The sequence below is a fragment of the Pithys albifrons genome, chromosome 1, assembly GCF_047495875.1.
Source record: "Pithys albifrons albifrons isolate INPA30051 chromosome 1, PitAlb_v1, whole genome shotgun sequence".
NCBI classification, from domain to species: Eukaryota; Metazoa; Chordata; class Aves; order Passeriformes; family Thamnophilidae; genus Pithys; species Pithys albifrons.
The window spans coordinates 117,097,305-117,117,820 of record NC_092458.1 but is presented as its reverse complement, the minus strand read 5'-3'; the positions used below and the strand labels follow the sequence as shown (position 1 = coordinate 117,117,820).

General features: G+C 50.0%; 1 protein-coding gene across 2 annotated transcripts in view; it reads right to left on the bottom strand.

The window, feature by feature from the left end:
* GDPD5 (glycerophosphodiester phosphodiesterase domain containing 5) overlaps window positions 1–20,516 on the bottom strand; it is a 110,039-nt gene that overhangs the window by 18,982 nt on the left and 70,541 nt on the right. For both annotated transcript variants that reach the window (XM_071564934.1, XM_071564943.1), the window contains exons 3-8: window positions 10,329–10,432; window positions 6,791–6,884; window positions 6,146–6,205; window positions 3,331–3,429; window positions 2,055–2,148; window positions 1,479–1,624 (exon numbers count right to left, since the gene is read on the bottom strand). In XM_071564934.1, the coding sequence (XP_071421035.1) occupies window positions 1,479–1,624; window positions 2,055–2,148; window positions 3,331–3,429; window positions 6,146–6,205; window positions 6,791–6,884; window positions 10,329–10,432 (597 nt within the window). The remainder of the gene's footprint in view (window positions 1–1,478; window positions 1,625–2,054; window positions 2,149–3,330; window positions 3,430–6,145; window positions 6,206–6,790; window positions 6,885–10,328; window positions 10,433–20,516) is intronic.

The window sequence follows — 20,516 nt, the reverse complement described above, 5'->3', positions numbered from 1 at the left end:
CCAGAAAATAACTCAACTAGACTGAAAGGAAATGAAAAAGCACAAAACAAACAGAGGGAAAAAACCCCAAACAATTGCCTCGGACAACAGGATAAACTCATAAGCAAAAGCCATTAGGGATTTAATAAGTACATCCAGGAGATGAGAGCTCATTATGGGACTGCACACACTGGAAAGCTGAGGCTTGATTTAATGAAGGACTCCCTGAGCTGACAGGGATGTATTTCAAGGCTGATTTAATGAAGGACTCCCTGAGCTGACAGGGATGTATTTCAAGGAGCACAAGCCTCTCTCCAGGCCTGGCAGGAGCTGCTCTCTGGGATTGCTGCTGTTGACTGGGCCAGCAGGCAGGTTAACTGCCCTGAGTTTTAATATGTGCTTTAATATGTGTAAGTTGTACTGCAAACCAAATGCTTCTTGGTTTCAGCTGCACCAGCAGCACAAACCAAAGGAAAAAAACAAACCACAAAGCCACCCCAAACAGATGGTGGCAATATTTTGGTACCCAAGATAAAATGAAAGAAAAGCCCTCAAAACCAGCAAGAAAACAAAACCCCCTAAGGCTTAAAATTCTTAATGCCAAGGAAGTTATGACCCAGTACAACCTGAGGACATGCCCTGCAGCTCTGCAAACTCCAGGTGACACCTGACACAGTGAAAGGCTGACACAGCTCCACTGCTGCTGTTCATCAGCCTCTAACACACCATCAGCATCTTCCCCGATGGGTTATTCCTAACTGCAACAAGTGCTTGCTGGCTTCAAGGAAGAGCAAGGGGCAAAGGACCAGGCTCAGCCGAGAGTCCCCTCCAGGTAAGGTTTCTGTAAACTACCTCAGACACAGAAGGGATTTGTTTGCTGTTGAGTTTCTCTGGAAAGCTCGGGAGGGGCACACAGGTCTGGAAACCCCACAGGAACAAACTCTGCCAACAGGGTTTGTGATTTCCAGCCATGCAGAAAGCACAGAGTTCAGGTTCTCACTTGGCTCCTTCTGGCTTTCATGGTTGGTACAAACTCAGCAGGACAGGAAAATGATTTCCTGTGCCCAGAACTTCATCCCACCACTCACTGAGGCAATACAATTAAAAAGAGTGATGCAAATGAAGCTGGCGTTTCAGGCTGGCATTAAGGAAAGAAAACACGAAAAATAGAGAGAACCAAAATCAAACACTTGTGTCCTGAGAGCTGTTTCCCAGCAAACTCCTAGTGCACAGCCCTGAACTTGGAGAGGAGCTCAAGCACTTTCCAGCCTGCAAAAGAGGTTCCTGCAGCACACACAGGTGTTTCTTGTTTGCAGGGCATCACAGACACGGATGGAAGGAGGGGGTGTGACTGCACTGCGGGGTCAGGTACAGCTTTGCAATGACAGTAACTCTGGTCAGGAGAGATTCTCAAAGTTCTATGTGCCATAAACATCCATATTCTGTGGAATCAGCTCCTTGCCACAGGCAGGGAGTGCTGATGCCATGGGGGTACTCACCATGGGTGCTCCCTGGTGCCCTATGATGGCTGGCTTTGGTCCCAGGGCCTTCTTCTCCATGATGCAGGGCGAGGAGATGGTGAGGGGGACGAGGTAAAGTGCAACCACAACTGCGAGGTACGCCGAGAACATCAGCATCTGGGAAGCTGAGACAGAGAGAGGGGGACACAGGGCTGGTGACAGAGCTGCTCCTGCCCCCTCCCACCAGCAGCAGCATGGGCAGGACCCCCTGCCTCCCCCAGAGGAGACGCTGGTCACAGCCACTGCCCTGGGGGCACAGCAGAGCTCTGGGTTTGGGGTAAAACATTTCTATTAAAAAAAACCCTCAAGGTTTTCATGTCATTTTGTATTGGGGAAGCAAAAAGTTAATGCACTTACTTAAAACCCCAGCAATGCAGCCCAAAACACAGTTATGTCCCATGCAGGGAGAGCAGCCACATCCCCAGTGTGGCTGGGATGGAGACTGCTGATCCCTGGGGAGGAACCGGCACTGCCTTCTGCCAGCTGGCTGCCAGCCAGAGCAACCAAGAGCCCCTTGGCAGCCCCTGCCCACCCCGAGGCCACGGGGGTACTCACTGGCTTTCTCTGTCCGTGCAAACTGCCCTGCCACCAGCCAGGACAGGGCTGTGACCGCGGCCAGCGCTCCAATGTGCAGGAAGGGGGCTGTGGCCTGCAGGGACAGGGACAGGAGAGGAGGAACAGGGTTAGAGCCACCCCAGCACCCTGAAAACTGATTGACATTCAGGTTCCATGTATTTACAAGGGTATATAGTGCCAGCACACAGGGAATGGCTTCCCACTGCCACAGGGCAGTGTTGGATGGGATACTGGGAAGGAATTGCTGGCTGGGAGGGTGGGCAGGCCCTGGCACAGGTTGGGCAGAGAAGCTGTGGCTGCCCCATCCCTGGGAGTGTCCAAGGCCAGGTTGGAGCAACCTGGGACAGTGGAAGGTGTCCCTGCTCATGGCAGGGGGTGGCACTGGATGGGATTTAAGGTCCCTTCCAACCCAAACTCTGCTCTAACTCTCTGCAAACACTGGACTGTGCATCACCACGACAAAGTTGGAGATGTCTCATCTGAGTCACGCTTCTGCCCTCCAGTTGCTGCCTAAATCTTAAAAAAAATCCCAATAAAATGAAGCACTTCTGAGAAATGTTAGTCACTTGTGTGAATGCCATTTCCACCCTCATTATTTGCATATATCTGCATACTCCCAAATATACATCAGTGATCACCAGTAAAATCTTTTTAGTCTTTTATGGGCAAAGTATTTTTTAACTCGTTTTGGAGGAAGAGGAAAAAAGGAACAGAGAGCAGATCCATCAAGAAATTAACAATTTGTAAGTATTTTCCTCTAAGACTTCTATAGCCCTGCAAGATCCCACAAAAGTCTTTCTTAAGACAGCACCAGAGTACAGAAGTTAAATTCATATATATTAAAAAAATAAAATAAAATACACATGCAATGGGGAAATAAACCCTGAGTACTGCTCCCATAGGGCTGGGAAGAGCAGGATGCTCCAGGAGTGGACACAACGTTCAGAGCCCTGAGGAGGAACTGCACATTGTCCCCTCCCTCCATACACTGAGTCATATCAGCCTCAGCATTTTCCACCCCAAACTGCAGCCAAGCCCTGGACTGAGTTTAAAAGGAAGAGCCCAGGAGATGGAGACAAAGTGATGCAAAGGCCTTGAAAGCTGCATGGGAGATTGGCTGCAGGCTTTGACATGGCCAGAATTTGGGAGTGACCAACACCAAGACTGAGATTCAGACATAGAAAGCCACCAAGTGCATGGCATTCAGCTGCTCTGGAGCTTTCCCCACCCACAGGAGCACCAGGCAGGGACTCACTTGCAGTGAAATAAATACCATCTCCCACTCGTCGTCCCAGAGCTGTGCTATGGATGACATGGTCACCACGGTGGTTATCAAGGTTGTCACCAGGCCAATCTGCAACAGAGCACAGAGCACTGACACACTGCAGCCTGAGTCATCATGAGCATTTCACAGAGTGGGAAATGGAGAGAGAGGAAACTCTTGCATTTGTTAAAAGGCCTAAAGCAACCAGCACTAAGAAGCTAGGCTTGTCTGTCCCAGCATAACCTCCCCTCTTCCACCATCATTTTCTTCACATAAAGATAAGGGAAGATAAGTGATTTGCTTTGCCAACAAACTGGATCAAAACCAGCTTAAACAGAGTTGGATTCTGGCAGGAACTTCAGGAGGTGATCCCAGGCTCTGCTGGCCCTGCTGCAACAGCGTCCAAGTCATGTTGGCAGAGCAGCTGTGACAGATACTGCAGCTTGAGAAGGGGCTCTGGATGAGCCAAGGGCTGGACTGAGATGGCTGAGTCCACCAGCACCCTTCCCAGTGTGTGAGAGCACTCAAAGTCTGAGCAAAGCAGTCAAAGTGAAACCACAACCTGCATTTTGAAGGAAAAAAGTTCAGACCATAAAAAAGTGTCACAGAAACAACTCCAGCTGTAAAGACCAAAAATCTGGGCTGTCTGTCTGAAAACAGTTCCTCGTTCTCCACCCCTATCTGGTACCTCAGTCTCTGCTGGATCATGTCTGAAGGATTCAATGGGTGCTGCTGCTCTTATGCCTTGGTCCCATGTACTGTCTAGAACTAAAATCTCTCTGGAGCCTTGAGCAGAAGAGGCCACAGCAACTAACTGGTTGTCTTGGATGCCCAGGGCCCTTCTGCATCCATTTCAGGTTCACCTGATCCCTCAGACAAGCAGCTAAAAGCCCCCACGCCCAATGCTTGCAGAAATCACTCCTGTTTACACAGACAGGATTGCTCTTTCTGGTGTAGCCTCAGTGCCCACCTGCTGGTCCTCACCCAGGTGCCCAACAGCACAAGGGGTGTCCACAGGAGCCTCCAGGGAATGTGAACAAAGCCCATGGGGCAGCAGAAAGGGCCAAGAGATGCAGCTGCCCTGGGATGATGAGGAGCCCTGAGCCAATAGGCTGCACCCAACCACCTGTACCCCAACACAAGCACATCCAAGGAAGGGGGGGATTTGCCTGCCTGTGACCTATGGTGGCCCAGCCGTGCTAATTCCACAGCTTCCCTCATTAGAACTCTGCACTAACGAAGCACAAGGCAAAGCATGTGGGCAGTGGCATTTGGCCATGGGGCCAGGCCCACAGTGCCTGCTGCTCCCCAGGCTGGGCACACCTCTGGGCCTCCACAAGGGTGGAACACCAGCACACAGCCTGGACTGAACCCACCTGCCACCCACTTTGTACCCTCAAAGCTCAATTCCAAAGTCAGCAGCAACTAAAGCCTTGGCCAGCTGGATTTCTCCAGCACACCCCAGTTCCTGGAAGCTCTGTGTGGCAAGACGGGTCAGGACACAAGTGGATCTCCCTTCCATTCTCTCCCTCCTTCCCACCAGCTCTGATTTACTGCTTCCTACCCTTCCCCATCCATCTCCAACCTGCCTTACAATCCACAGCTCTTTTCCCGGAATTACAGACTATTGGAAGGAACTGTGTGGTTCCCACACACCAGCCTTTCCCACTCACTCCAACCTTCACCTGAAGGGAAGTCAGCACAGTTGCAGAGAAAAATAACTTATTCCTGCCTCATATCTCAGCCTTCTTAGAAAGCTGAGGGAGCTATGAGGAAGGGAAGGGATGGAGCAACACATCTGAGTTGTGATGAAAGATGGGCTTCTCTGGAAGAAGGGGAGGAAGGGTGGGGTTCTGTAGGGCACAACTAACTGATCTCCACCAACACATTCCTCTTCTGGACTTACTCAGCTAAACCCACCAGCCACCTGGAGCGTGTCTGAAAAATGCCATTTCCCCTGATGAAGAAACATATGTTAGACTCAAAAATTGACAGTTTATTTTGCAGCAGCAGCCAGACAGCCCCTGCCCCCTCTCTGAAAGCAGCTCCTTTTCCAGAGGAAACATAATTTCTGTAATTTCTAAGAAAAAAGAAAAAGGAAGGTCTCTGTTCAGCCTGTGCTGGGAGGCCTCTGATCCTGCAAGACCTTGGCACAAGCAGAGCCACCAGTTTCAGGGGGAGCTGCACATCAGCAGACTCGGGACAGGTCCCTTTGGTACCAATTAGCAGGTTGCCAGCTACAATTAAACCCTGCCATCCATTTCCTTTGGCACTGCCTGGCCCTCTATCCCATTCCTCTCCCCTTCTGTGCTCCCCACCCAGATCTGCATCTCTTCTAACATGTTTATCGAACTGCTTTCCACACAAGTCAGGAGAAACTCAGGTCCCACAACCCCCAACCTGCACATTGCACACCCCCAGTCTCAACACCTCCATCTTCTCCAGAGGTTTTTCCACAGAGTTCCTCCAAGCACATCCTGAACAGCTTCATGTCTGCCCAAATCCTCCTTCAGGGCTGGGTCCAGCACAGAAAGGAGCCCCGGGGAGGTTCATGGAGCTGAGCTGAGACTGAAGTCAGGCTGATCCAACAACCTGATGTTTCTTCATCTCCACAGGAGGTCCCACTGCCAGCAGGGACCCCAAAGCATTTCACCAAATTCTTTGTCCCCAGCCCCTCCTGAGCAATTTGCTCAGCCCTCTGAGATGAGGACACATTCCCCACAGACTGTGCTGTTCCCAAAGATGCTGTGACAGTGAGTGTCCCATCCAGACCCTGCTCCCTCCAGAGCTGGGAAGAGCCACTTACCTTGTGCAGCCAGTGCAGGTTCATTTGCTGTCCCACAGCTATGTGACATAGTGCCAGGATCTGGAAGGGTGACACCAAGAGTGAGACAGAGGCACAGCACACCCTGTGAGTGGCTGAACACTCAGGAACACATCCCCATCCAAGGGGATAACCAAAAGCACCAGGGCAGCTAGCTGGGCCAGAGAGGATGGTCCAGCAGATGCTCCCCAGCTCAGCTGTACAAACAGGTCAAGAATGTGGAGGAAAAGACTTTGACCTTCAAGGTGCAGGGAGTTGAGTCTGGTCCATAGATACCACCTCTAAGGTCCCAACACCCTGGGATGAGGGGGAACAACTTGCCCTTGAGCCTGGCAGATGCACCAAAGTGAAAACTGGGCCATACAAAAGGAAACAAGAGCTATATTCCTCCTCAGACCAACTGCACCATGGGTACCAGGGCATCTGCCTTTTGCTCTTCATCATTTGAGGGCAAAGACCATGGTTTTTTTATTTTCCACTTATTTCAGGCAACTTAAGGCTAAGAGAAAAAGACAGAGAGAAATCACTTCTGAAAGGAAAATTGCTGGAGTCGTAGGTGGACAGAGAGGTTCCTGCACTCTGTAAAGCACCTCAAAGCTGTAAGAACTGGCCCTTTCTCCTACTCACCAGTAACACTGTGATGTAGGTAAAGCCAGCAGCAGTTGTCACAAGGATTGGAATGGACCAGTCACTCCAGTATCCCATTCGGTTATACAGAAACCTGGAAGACAAGTGGGGAGTGCAGATGAAGAAGGGATTCAGCACCACAGCAGCTTCAGCAGGATTAGACAAGACTTCAGAAAACAGGGCTTTCTGTTCCCTCTCTGCAGAGGAGAGAGAGAGGCAGCAAAAAGCACAGGTCACGCCAAACAAAACCCAGTTTATGCTTTGATCCCTCGTGGGAAATTAACTCTGCAAAAAGGAATTGGACAGTTATGTCAAACACAGCAACCACTTTCCTTTGGAAAAATAAAAATCATCCCAGACCAGAGCCTGAGTTTTCTGCAACATATTCCCTACCAACACCCTGCCTCTCCTCACCACTTTCATGAGACCAATGGGCAGCAAATCTTTAGGAACAGGAGCTCCAGGCAGGGCAGACCATCCCTCACAGCAGCAGCACTGGCCCTTGTGCTGGAGTCTCAAATGTCAAATTTGCATTTAAATAGCTATATATTTCCCAGGAAAACCATCCTGGAGCTGGACTAGGAAGTCACTAAAGTGTATTACAACAAAGCCACAGCAAGACCTGAGACAGACCTGCTCAACTCCCTTCCCTGGCAGAAAAGGAGGGCACCCACTCCACAAGGGCAGAGGCAGACAAAACCCAGAGCCCTCCTGCAACTTCAAACCTGATCTGGTTGAAAACTTTCCAGTGGATTTCCAGAAAAAAACCTCACCTCTAAATTGACTTGGATTAGGGTCCAGGTTATCCCCTTAGGTACAACAAGGACAGGATGGTTGTGGGGTGGGTGACACAGCACTGGGACTCAGGCTGAACGGTCCCACTGGCCTTACTCAGCCCTCCTCATCAGCTCCTTCAATGAGCTGCCTGGGTTATCTCATGGCTGGTTTTGTTTGGTCACAACAGACAGAAATGCAGGTCAGAGACTCAGCCCCCTCCCAGCACTCAAACCCAGCCCCATTCACCACCCAGGAACTCTGGTCCAGCCACTGCCCAGCTGGACACAGCCCATGTGGGGTGGTTTTTGGGGCTGTCCTGTGCAGGGCCAGCAGTTGGGCTCCTTGTGGGCCCCTTCCAGCTCAGGATATTCTGTGACTCTCATTCTGTCCAGGAGCTCCCTCGGGGAATCTGCAAAGCAAATCCTCAAGCTCAACACACATGGCCCATGTCCAGGTTCAGCTTAGGGACTCCAAGAGCCACAAAGACAGGGATCTGCAGGAATTCAGCCATGCTGTTAGTGAAACAGAGGGAAGAAGGAAAGGAGGGCTCCTCTGAAGTCTTTGCTCATGCCACCACCAACAGCTTCCTTAGCTCAGCTTCAGTCCATTTAAGTGTTTGCTCTGATGTCCCTTCAAGTGGCCCTCTGACAGCACCAGGTCTTCACTTGACATGCAAATAGCTGTTTTAAAATGCTGTTTCCGTGGCAGTCATGAACCAGAGGAGCCTTCTCCAGAACCAAGGAAGAAACCATTTGCCCCCCAGAGCTGCATTCACAGCCCTGCTGCAGAGGGAGCACAGCCAGGTTCCCACACTGCAGCACCTCCCCTTCCTCAGCCAGACCAAAGCCCTCTGTGGCAGCACAAACCTCACACACTGCACAGCTGAGGTTTAATGAAATTAACTGTAGACACCAAAAATGGAAATGCCCCAAGCAATAAATTAAAAAAGAAATTTCCAAAGTGCTTTCACTAACAAGGACCTCAGGATACTCAGCCTCAAGAAAAAAAAAAAGGTTAAAAGCCTGAAGCAAACATGCTGGGCTACAACTTTGCCTTGTCCTTCTAAAGTCCATTTAAGTCCCAGAACAGTCTCTTAAGTCTTCACAAGCCAAAAGGCCAAATCCCCACCTTTATGGAGGCAAATCCCATCACTGCCACAATTTAATTACATCACATTGGTTTGCCACAGATAGTCCTACCCAGGGTCTGGGTTTTGCTGGACCCCAAACATGCACACTGGGTTAAGAAATGAACAGCATTTTCATGACTCCAGGTCTCAAGTACCATCAGAAGCAAAAGAACACAGAAGAGAAGCTTTGCAGTGCTCTGCAGCTTCAACTGAAACAGTGAGAGTTTACAAACAGCAGATCTTATGGCTCTGTGCCCCTCCCTGACAGCAAGGAGGAGCTGGGAGTCCTCCCAGGGAACAAGGAACAGGACAAGAGGAAACTGCCTCCAGCTGTGCCACAGGAGATTAGAGATCAGGAAATTTCCTCATGCAAAGGGCTGTCCTGCCTGGGGCAGGAGGGGAGTCCCATCCCTGGAGGGTTTTAACAGCCCTGTGGATGTGGCATTTGGGGACGTGGGCAGTGGTGGCCTTGGCAGTGCTGGGGTTAAATCCCAACTGCCTCTTGAATCCAGGGAGGACCTGCCCATCTCCTCCCTCTCCTACAGGAATATTTGGGACCCCAGAACTGGCAGTACTGCAGCTACAGTGTCCATCCACAGCATTCCTGGGGCTTTCCTTCATTTCTGCAGGACTTTTTTTAGCCCTTTCACAAGTTGGAGCTGAAACAGATTTGGCTTTGCACTGGGGCAGACTCTGAGCATACACATCCTTCTCTGAAGGTGTAAACTGAAGAAGAGAGAGTTCCAATAGGCCACTTTAAAAAAGGCATTTTTATCATGCTGCTGTTAGAAATAAACGAGAGCAATGGTGATGGTGTCAGTTCTCACAGTGTGGGTGTGAGCAGAGAGCAACCCCACTGCTGGGAGGAGACCCCTCACATCAGCACAGGAGCAAACACTCCCTCACACACCTCCAGCATCAAAGGCAGATCATTTATTTGAGGGAATTAAGGACCCATGGTGCTATAAAATACAGGTTGCATATTATGTTTGACAGGCAGATGATGTCAAAGTACTTTGGTTAGAAGACAGCCCAAGGCACTGCTGAAATGTTTTAAGATGCTGCCCAGAGAGTAAGAGGGAGAATAATTTCCAGTTGGCAATGTCCTGGACTCCCCAGCACTGGAAAGCTCCTTCTCAGCTCCTTCCAACTTTGCACCATTTTCCACACCCATGTGCTTCAGGTGGAATATTTGCCATTTATGTTCTGTGGAAATTTGCAGCAAAATCACTCAGCTACTTCCAAAACAAGCCAGCCATAAAAATAAAGAAAACTAAACAAAAAAACCCCAACCAACACCCAAACAAAAAACCTCAACAAAGAGAAAACAAACAAACAAGAAAACCCCAAACAAATTAAGAAGCTTCTCAGTGATTTCAGCACCACTTTTGTTTCCACATGTTGGTCCCAGGCAGCACATCCACCCCGAACTCTGCTGCAGGCACACAGTGGAGATGAGGACACATCACACCCACACAGCAATGAGGCAGAAGCAGCTCCTCTTCAGCCTCCCTTCCCACCTTGCTGTCCCTTCATCAACATTAATGAGTCCATCAGAAGGATCCAAATGCATCCAACAGCTCTGAAAGGCTTAGGAAGGCAATCAGATATCTTAAGGGAAAATCTACTCACCAGTTGATTTCATTGTAGTCATTGTGAACTTCCCACCAGAAGTAAAACCAGACCAGGGTGAGGAAGAAGGATGAGGTGAGGATGAGGAACCAGAGGCGCTCCCACTGCAGAGGGGAAGAGGACTCAGCATTAATTCAACCCCATTCCAGTGCCACAACCTACCCCACATCCCACTCCACATCCCACCCAGAAGCTGTTGACATTTCCAAGGGCAAATTTCAGACCTTTGTGCCCTGGAGGAGGTGGGAGATGCAACCCTGTTCCCAGCTCCAAGGAGAGGGTCCATTTATATAGATTTATGCAGGGCTGGAAGAGCCTTTCTCCAGTTTTCAGGGCATGAGGAATAAGGAACATTCTGGGTGTATGGAGCTGGTTTTTGGTTTGGTGAGGAGTTTTTTGGTGGTCATTGTTTAGGTGAGGTTTTCTGAGGCAATTGTTTAATTAACTTCTCCATTCACAGGGGTGGTACCACTTGCCATCCTCCTCTCCCAGAGGTCCAGTCTAAATGCCTCAGTAGTTATTAATGGTGAGGATTACATGGTGTGATGTTACTGCTCCTTAGTCCTTCCCCCAGGGCACTCAGCTCCTTCCTGCAGAGCCAAACCACCCATCCCCAGCATTTATTCCTACCACCACATGTGTAAGAACTCTCAAATAACACAGCAGAGACCATACCAGCAGCAGATGACAAAGATTTGCACCAATTTTGATGAATCTTTCAAATTCTACTCAACAAGCCCAAAACAACCCCCTAAAACACTCCAGCACTGTGGGTAAAACCCTAAACCACAAGGACATCCATGAGGAGAACAGTGGGACAAGAAAACTCTGGCCCTAACCAGCACCATTGCCATGCGCTGGAAAACCCACAGGGCACATGGACCCCATGGGTTACATTGGCCCCATTTACCCCAAGGCATTAAATACTCCACATGTGTCTTCCTTTCAACTGAAACCTTTCAAACACTGAAATAAATCCTTCATGGAAAACACTCAAAAGAATCCTCTCCTCTCAGCACAGGCAAGAAAGGCTGAAAGTTGAGAAAGTCTCTGGACAACTCAAGCACTAATTCCCTTCTGAACTCTGAGCACAGCGTTGATCCTTCTTGGAAACGCCCTTTACTCTGGTGAACTGTCTCATGGCTTTTTAATTATGAAAAACAACATGACCAGTATCAACACTACTTTGGTGATATAAGAAAAATTACTATTTTTTGCCTTCCCTTTCCATCCTACAGGCTGAAGTTATTTACTTAACTGTGTGTTGACTATTTTTCACCTTGCCTCACCCTGGATACCAACCATGTGATGCAGCTCCTCCTCATGTTCTCCACCATATAAAAAGAGCCAAAAGAAAAAGAAAGTAAAAAAATACAAAAAGGTTGGAATTACTTTATTTTTGCCCTGCCAAAAATGATGTTTTCTGCTAGCAATCCCCAATTCTTGGCTGGGGTTATGGTTAAAACATTTTTTTTAAACTCAGCTCAAGTTTATGAGCCAACCCCAAGCAAACCTCAGTAGCAGCTGATGCCCAAGCTCCATGAGGGCTTTGTGGTCCACATAAATGGGGGGAAAAGGGACCACTCACACCACATGGCAAAACTACTCTGCCATGAGCTGAGAGACCATAATGCCAGTTAAGGAACCCAGTTTTGCCAGAGAAGCTGTGGCTGCCCCATCCCTGGAAGTGTCCAAGACCAGTCTAGACAAGGCTTGGAGCAACCTGGGCTGGTGGAAGGTGTCCCTGCACACGACAGGGGGTTGGAACTAGATAAGCTTTCAGGTCCCTTCCAACCCAAATAATTTCCCTTTGTCCAATCTCCACATCCCCAAGATTCCAAACTTCATTTTCCCTGTTGTTTGCTTTTTTCCCCTCTCCATTGGGGTCTAACAGCTCCTCTCCCCTGCCAGCTGGATGGGTTAACTGGGCAGGTTCCTGCAAGGCAAGGGAGGTTTTTGGGATCTCGAGTGCTGAGGACCAACATTACTACAAAAATCAGTAATCCCTGCAGCTCTTTAAAGGTCACTGTGGGACAAGCTTTGGCAGCATTCCTGCACTGGATGGCACTGACTGGATAAAAAAGCCAAGGAAAACATTTCAGAACATGTCTGAGCTCTCTCTATACATATATATATATAAATCCCTCCCTTATTTACATGCAAGCAGCACAGCTCATGTCAAGCTCTCTAAAAGCTATTTTTGGTCTGTCCTTGATGGTGCCCTTGCCAGACAGACTCAGGTTTTGTGAAAATCCAGACAAATTCTGGTATGGTTGGCACCCTTCAGTGGGTTCAAGCACAGTTCTGGGTGGGCTTTCAGAAGAACATGGAATATCTTGATTTGTAAGGTCCCCTCCAACCATTCCATGGTTCAGCACAAACTGAATCAGAATCTGAACCTCCCTCAGTTGGACCTACGAGCACAATACTCTGAATTTGGGTGGGTCCTGTCCAACCTCTCTCCAACAGCCTCCCAGGGGAAGAGCTTCACTGGCCCCACCTTTGCAAGGCCCACGTGCTCTTTGAAAGGTGGAATCTGCTCTGTCCAACAGCTCCAAGCTTCTCCTGCAAAAATAAACCCTTGAAGTCAGTCACCCTCATCATTCCATCACAGCCATGTGGAGGAGGGGAAAGTGCCACTTTCCCTACAGAAACTGAGGCAGGGCCATGAGGGTGTCTGAAGGGGCTTTGAAAAGCATCCACATTTTAGCTCTGAGATTTTATAAGAATGTCAGCACTAACACTTTTGGCAGCTCTAGAAAACCTTCCCATTCTGTACTTCTCTCTCAGTTCCTCCCTCTTCCCACTGGGATAACATAGGCAGGCTCACCAGTTACCAATTCCTTTCCCTGAGGATACACGTGCTCAGCTCCCACAGCACAGGGGAGAAGGAAGGAGAGACGGAAGGGACTGTTTCCCTCCCTTTAAATATGTGGGGTTTTCAACCTTCCTCTTAAAGTAGTTGGCTTTCCAAATCCAAACCCTGAGTGCTCTGTGGTCCCGTGTCTGGAAAAAGGCAGGGAAGAGCAGAGCCATAAAAACCTCTGCCTCCCTTCTCCCCATCAGCACCGAGTTCTGATGGACACCAGGCAGAGTATTCTAACCCAACAAGTACTGCTGATTTTTCCACTTCACCTGCTGACAGGATTTGTGTTCTGGGCAGAGCCTTCTGTGACCTTTAAGCCTGTTTCTTGTATCATGGAATGGTTTGGATTGAAAGGGATCTTTAAAGCCCATCCAGTGCCATCCCTGCCATGGCAGGGACACCTCCCCCTGTCCCAGGTTGCTCCAATCTGGTCTTGGAAACTTCCAGGGATGGGGCAGCCACAGCTTCTCTGGGAAATCCATCTCAGTCCCTCCCTACTCTCCCAGTCAGGAATTCCTTCCTAATATCCCACCTATCCCTGCTCTCTGGCAGTGGAAGCCATTCCCTGTGTCCTGGCACTATATACCCTTGTAAATATGAAAGAATGTCACCATCTACTGAAAAACAAACAACAACAACAACAAAAAAAACACAGAAAAAAACCCAAACAAAAAAAGCCCCCACAAAACATGGAAGAAAGTCACTCCACGCTGAAAAAAAAGGCAAGTGTGTAAAAAGGCAAGTGCATAAAAAGGCAAGTGTGTTTATCTGTAATTACCCCGGCCAAGAGTTCTGATCCACTGTGTGAGGCTCCACACACAGACAGGAGGTTTGCCCACCCACAACCAGAGATCTGCTCCAAACAAAAGCTTTCATTAAACGATCTAAATGTGCTCTGGAGGAAGCTGCCCCTCTTTGTTACTATATAAACACCCTCCAGAACCACCTCCACACTTCAGCACCTGCACCCAGGCAGTGTGAGTATCTGCCCAACATCAAGAGAAAGCTCCACCTCCAGTGCCCATGGCCAGACAGCACTTCACAGCAGCCTCTGCCTCCCAGCCACAAAGGAAGGAGCCCCCAAGGGACAGATTTGTTTCTGGATCTCATCCAACATGGAGAAGGCTCTTATTCAAGTCCAAGTGCCTCTGGGAATTCATGGCTTGCAGACCCCACCCATTCTCTGCCTGCTGAACACACTGAACCTCCTGTTCATTCATGAAAAATAATTCAATAACTACATAAGAATCAAACTAGAGCAGGAAGAAGCTTTTTAACAATGTCTTCCCTCTCCTCCCCCTGCTTTCTTTTTGTCAGAAAAATTCCTGCTGTGAAAAAAGAAGCCTTTTATAGGAAATACAATATTTTAAAGCAATTTCTTGCTGAAGGGCATCTCAGCTTGAGATTGGAATTTCTGCTCAGAGGAAAGGAGAGAAAGGCTGATCACTGCCCAAACCTGGCAGCACGTTGGGCAGGACAGGCACAAGCAGATGAAGAACAACAGGATATGGATCTGACCACACAAACACACCAAAACCCAGTGTGGGCACCTTCCTCCAGTCCCAGCCACCCAGTCCTGCTGCTGGCACAGCTGCAGCTGCAAAGTGGGCAATGTGGGAGGGGAAAAGCCACAAGTACAGAGGGGGGATGTGACCTCTGTGGAAGGACCAAGGCAAGTCCTGAACAGCTGCTCTCTGCCTCAGATCCAAGAGCTGGACTGGAACTGGAGCACCCTCATCACTCAAGTTCTTTCAGGTTGTTTCATTCACTCCTGGATACAACCAAGGGTTTCCTGAGGAGTCTGCACTGCACTATTTTGTGCCACTGTCAGGAATGAGTTTCCTGCAGGCATTTATCAGAGTTAGCTTGGAGAGGGAAGGAGCAGAGTTAACATTTACCCAGGGAATACAAAGGGAAACCTGACAGCACAATTCCTGATTTCCGGCTTACCTGCCTGGGCCTCATTCAAACAAACAGAACATCTTCTTCAAGCCAGTGACCGAATCACCTCTGAGGCTGAAGGAAGGATGGCTCCTTCCCCAGCTGTGCCCAATGGAACCAGGAACTGAAGACCAACGAGAACTGGAGCACTTTGGCAGTGTGACCAACCCCTCAGCTGCTATGGAGAAGTTCTAAACTTTCATTTCTAACTCTCAGCCTGTGAATGCACAGCCATTAGAACAGTGGCTTGGACCAGAAGTGGGAATGAACAGTTTTCCACTCCAGTGGACTTGGAGCTCGTTACCTCTGAGCAGTGGCCAAGACTCACTGCAGCCCCCAAGGAACATTTAAAGCCAAAAGAACTGTGGTACCAAAGGGGCTGCTGCTGGCTCTGCCCTGACCTCCCCACCAAGGCAAAGCCAACTCAGGGGCCCCAGGGCAGTGTCCCAGCAAGGCTGGAATGTCCCCATGGATGGAAATTCCCACCCTTCTCTCGATTCTGCTCCAGGGCTTGACCACGCTCCTGGGGAGGAACTTTCCCAGTGTCCAGCTGGAATTCCTCTTGATGCAGGTGGTGTCCATTGCCTCTTGCCAAGGCCATCCTGGCTCAAGTCTTCAAGCCAGGTTGGTCAGGGCTTGAAGAAACCTGGACTAGTGAAAGGTGTCCCTGCCTGTGGCAGGGGGTGGTGCTGGATGGACTTCAAGGTCCCTTCCAACACAGACAATTCCATGACACTGATCTCCTCTACAGTCACAACTCAGATGGTTGCAGGGAGCAGCCAGATCCCCCTTCCCACCTCCTGCTGCACAGCCCCAGCTCTCAGCCCCTCCTTCTGTGTCCCAGGCTCCTGCTCCCACTCTTTGGTGGCCCTGCTGGGCTCAGCTCTGTCTGGCACTGCCTGCCTGGGCTTTGGGAGCCCCAGGACAGACTCAGTGCTCAGATGTGTCCTCTCCAGTGCCCTCAGCCAGGAAATCCCCATCCCTCAAGGGCCCAGGATGGGATCAACCTGCACTGCCACAAGTCCATCCAGCAGCTGAATCCCAGACTGCAGAGGGATATAACCAAGGTGTGGCACCTCTCTGCTTGCTCCAGCCCTCTCCAGGCAGGAGATGGGCTGAGGTGGACTGCACAACCAACCTGAGCCAGTCGGTCACTTCACAAACACTGCAAGGTCTGGTCTGATTCACCACTCCCAGGTAACACACTGTGGCCTTGCAAAAGAGGCATCTGTCAATAATTATATAAATGGGAAGATGTCCATGGTTAAATCCACCCCTCAGCCTCGTCCACTACAGAAGAAAAAGGAAGAAATTGGGTTTAACACACAATGGGTCCAAAGTAAAGAGGATGGAAAAACATTCCTGCCATTGTGGCTGCTGAGGCTTCAATAACTAAGCAGCTGCCTCCTGGAGGAAGTCACTGCACACCTCAGGCACATCTCTGGATTATTGCAAGGCCTGGGGAATGGCTCCCTGCACACCTTGTTAGGGGAGCCCAGGAATGAGCTTCCTGAGCTGTGCCATGCTCCATTTACAACTCAATTTAGCAGGTCAGAGCAAGTGGCACAGAACATATTCCTGCAGTCTGTGTTCCTGCTGGGGCTGCCAGAGCTCAACAGCAGAGCCACAGATGCAACAAAGAGAGCCAAATCCCTAAAAAGATCATTACACCACCTCCAAGACCCAGCCTCCAAAAGCCCAACCAGCAGGAAAAAGGCAGGAGGGGCTTATTCCCTCCAGGCTTGCAAAGCTGAGGAGCAATCAAGGTTTTCTTGCCTCAATAGGAAGCAAAGGGATAGAGGTCTCCAGACCGAGGGATAACCCACCCCTCCCCTATCATGGGAATTCCTGAGCTGTTCCAGAGACAGTGCCCAGCTGGAGCCAGGACTGTCTGTGCTATCAGCAGCCCCAGGGGACTCTGGGCAGCAGCAATAATGGTCTGGAGCAGCTCTGCAATTACATCCTCCTTCTTTCATTCAGCACAGAGGTAAACAGGAGTCCCTCAGGGAGCCTCTGCTTCAGGAGAGAACAGGACAGACACTGGGATTCCCCATTCCATCCCCCACAGCACGATTTCCTTGCATTTCCCAGCTCCTCACAACGTGCTTTTAATCAACTGGATTTTACCCAGCAAACATAACCAGGGATACCCAGGTTTTCTGACCACATTAATGGAAGGATCCAAGCATTCCACACCTGTTTCTGATGCTAACAATGCACTATAACCTCTTATTTTACCAAACACTTTGCACATCTGGAGGCCAAGGGGAAATAAATACCTTTTCTACACTAAACAGATCAGATTTTTCAGTCTCTACTGATGAGGCTCATCGAGGAAAAAATAACACAGCCCATGGCTCTTGTCCAGACCAACGGGATGAGGTCCAAGCCGTGCTTAAGTGCAGCACCTTTCTGGGCACAGCACCCCTGCTGAGCTCTCAGAAGCATCCTCAGTGCCTCCTGAGGAAGTTCTTCCTGCTGCCTCATCCCAGCCTCACCACAGCCCTTTCCAAAGGCACATGATGTTGCTGACTTGCATTTAGAGCTGACAGTTCACTGTAATTAAAGCCCCAACATCCCAGGGCAGTGGGTTTTAAGATTAAAACCAGCCATAATAAAAGCAGGTTTAATCAGAAAGCACTATGTAAGTTAACTAAGAATAGAGCCAATGAAGGCTATAAACTGTAATGGCATTTTACCCAAGAAATCTCAGGCAAAAAGCAATTCCCAGCAGGAGGATTATTTGGTGCACATTCAGGGGGTTCTGGGAGCTGCTCAGCTGCTGGCCCCAGATGGAAATGGGACATTGGGTTGGGTGTCCCTCCCCCAGGCCTGGACAGGACTGCAGTCACTAAACCCCAGAGCCCCCAGCACAGCTGGGTGCCCCCTGCCCTGCCCTGGCTCTCCCAGTGCCAGGGGCAGCTTCACACATGCCTTGGCTGAGCCTGTTGGTGGCCTGGCATGTGCCAGGGCAGCCTCAGCCCAGGCTGGGCTGTGCCTCCAGCTCTTCCCTCCTGGGCCTTCCCAGCTTTCCCTGGGAAGAACAGTGGAGAGGACAAACACTGGAGCTTTATCCCTATTTAAAGAGAATTGCTGTGTTCCAGGAGCCTTCACAGGAATTCTGTTGTAAAATGCTCTGTAAAGTCTCCCAAACAATCTGCTACAGATGTCAAATGGATTCAAGGGCAAAGGGTTGCACTGGCAGAAAAACAGAGTGTGAAGTTTATTCCTCAGACAATTCCTTTCTCTCACATTACTCTTGGCAGCAAATGTCTGCAAACCAAGTTCTAAAAATACTATTTTGTCACGATGCTTGGCACAAATAAAAGCAAAAACAAGCCAAGGGTTTCTTTGCTGGCTGGGAGGGTGAGAGCATCTCCAGCCAGTGCTGGAAGACCAAGTCCTGACAGTAAAAGAGGCACTGGGTGCCACTCCTGACATCAATATGAGCTCTTCCACCTTCCCTGGGTGTACCAGCACACGCAGAAGGACAAAGCTAAACCAAGAGCATCCACAAAATCAGTGCCAAAAGGCAAATCACAACATTCCCACTGAGGTTCCTTCTGTCTCCATCAGTGGCACAAGAGACAGGCAATGACATCTCCCCAAAAGCATTTGCAAGGGGTGATGCTCCAGCTCTGCTGCCTGCAGATCCCCCAGCAGTGTGGGGCACCACCCCCAGCAGCCAGGGGCACGGGCACACACACACCACACCCCCCCCCCAGCAGCCAGGGGCACACACCCACCACACCCCACACACCCCCAGCAGCCAGGGGCACACACACACACCACACACCCCCCCCCCCCCAGCAGCCAGGGGTCTCAACACTTGTGTTGCTTAGAAATTCCTGCCCAGAAGGCACAAAAATGATGACAAAACCAAGCCCAAATTATTGCCTAATAAAAGCTGCAGCAAAGAAGCTGAAGATGTGACTTCCATGAGGTCCCCTCCCCACTTCCCAGCAGCTCTGACACATCACACATCCCTGTTGTTGCAACTGGGTATTTGTTGGGCTGTTTCCAGCTGGGTTATGGACCAACAGCTCTGCCCTGTGTGTCTAGACAGGAGCCACGAGGTTGCCCTGCAGCTCTTCCCTCTCAGGGCCCGTCCCAGGGCTCAAAGGCAAGCAGCCACCCTGCAGGCAAGAGAATTGAGCTGTTCCCATCCTTCTTTAAGCAGGAGCAAGAGTTTTACTGCTCTCTGCATGTGCTGGAAAAGGTTTTGCAACTGCTTCACCTCCTGGTGCTTTCCAGTGGCAGCCAGCACACGAGCTGCTCCCATCCCACAATAGTGGCCATGACCAATTAAATCGGTGTTATTTCTCTTCATTTACCTTGGAATCATCTGTGGCACAAGCACAAAGACATGCACTGAGCAGGGGAGATGAGGCACAGAACTCTCCAGGGAGGGACGTTCCTGATCCACCTTTCCAGAATTGGAGCAAAGTGAACATTTCACAGATCCACAGAATGGTTTGGGTTGGAAGGACCTTAAAGCTCATCCAGTCTCACCCCTACCATGGGCAGGAACATCTTCCACTATCCCAGGCTGCTCCAGCCTGGCCTGGGACACTCTCAAGGATGGGGCAGCCACAGCATCTCTGGGCACCTGTGCCAGGGCCTGCACACCCTCCCAGCCAGGAATTCCTTCCCAATATCCCACCTATCCCTGTGCTGTGTCCATGTGAAGCCGTTCCCCTTGTCCTGTCCCTCCATCCCTTGTCCCCAAGCCCTCTCCAGCTCTCCTGGAGCCCCTGTAGGCCCTGGAAGGGGCTCTCAGGTCTCCCTGGAGCCTTCCCTTCTCCAGGTGACCCCCCCAGTTCTCCCAGCTCGAGTGTGCCCTTGGAGGCCAAGCAGCACTTTGGAAAGATGCTCTTTGGAGAGAAAGCTCAGTTCATTTCCTTGCCAGAAAATCATTGGCAATTTCAGGAAAGACATTTTAATCTGACTCATATTCTCAACTCTGCAAAAATGGGAATAATTATCCCTCTCCTCAAGAGCTGCACATTGATTAAAGCACTTCCACTGCTGCCATGGAAGGTGCTACAGAAACGGCAAGGCTGCCAGGCCACTGCTCTGCACCTTCTGCACCTGAGAGCTTTCCAGAGCCAGCCTGACTTCGCACTCCCCTTTCAGAAGCCAACATGGCAGGGAACATTTTCTGCAAGTTCAAAAAGGCTTGTGCTGAAAATAACCCAAAGTTCAAGATTTTTCCTGGTTCACCACTCCCTGCTTGGAGAACATGCCAGGAAAAAAGTGCTAATCCTGCAGCTCTCCCCTGGGACACTGAACATTTTGGATGAGCAACCTGCTTTCACACCATCTCCTTGCACAACCCAACATCAACATTCAGCAACAGAGAGGAAGCTGATCAGGGGATG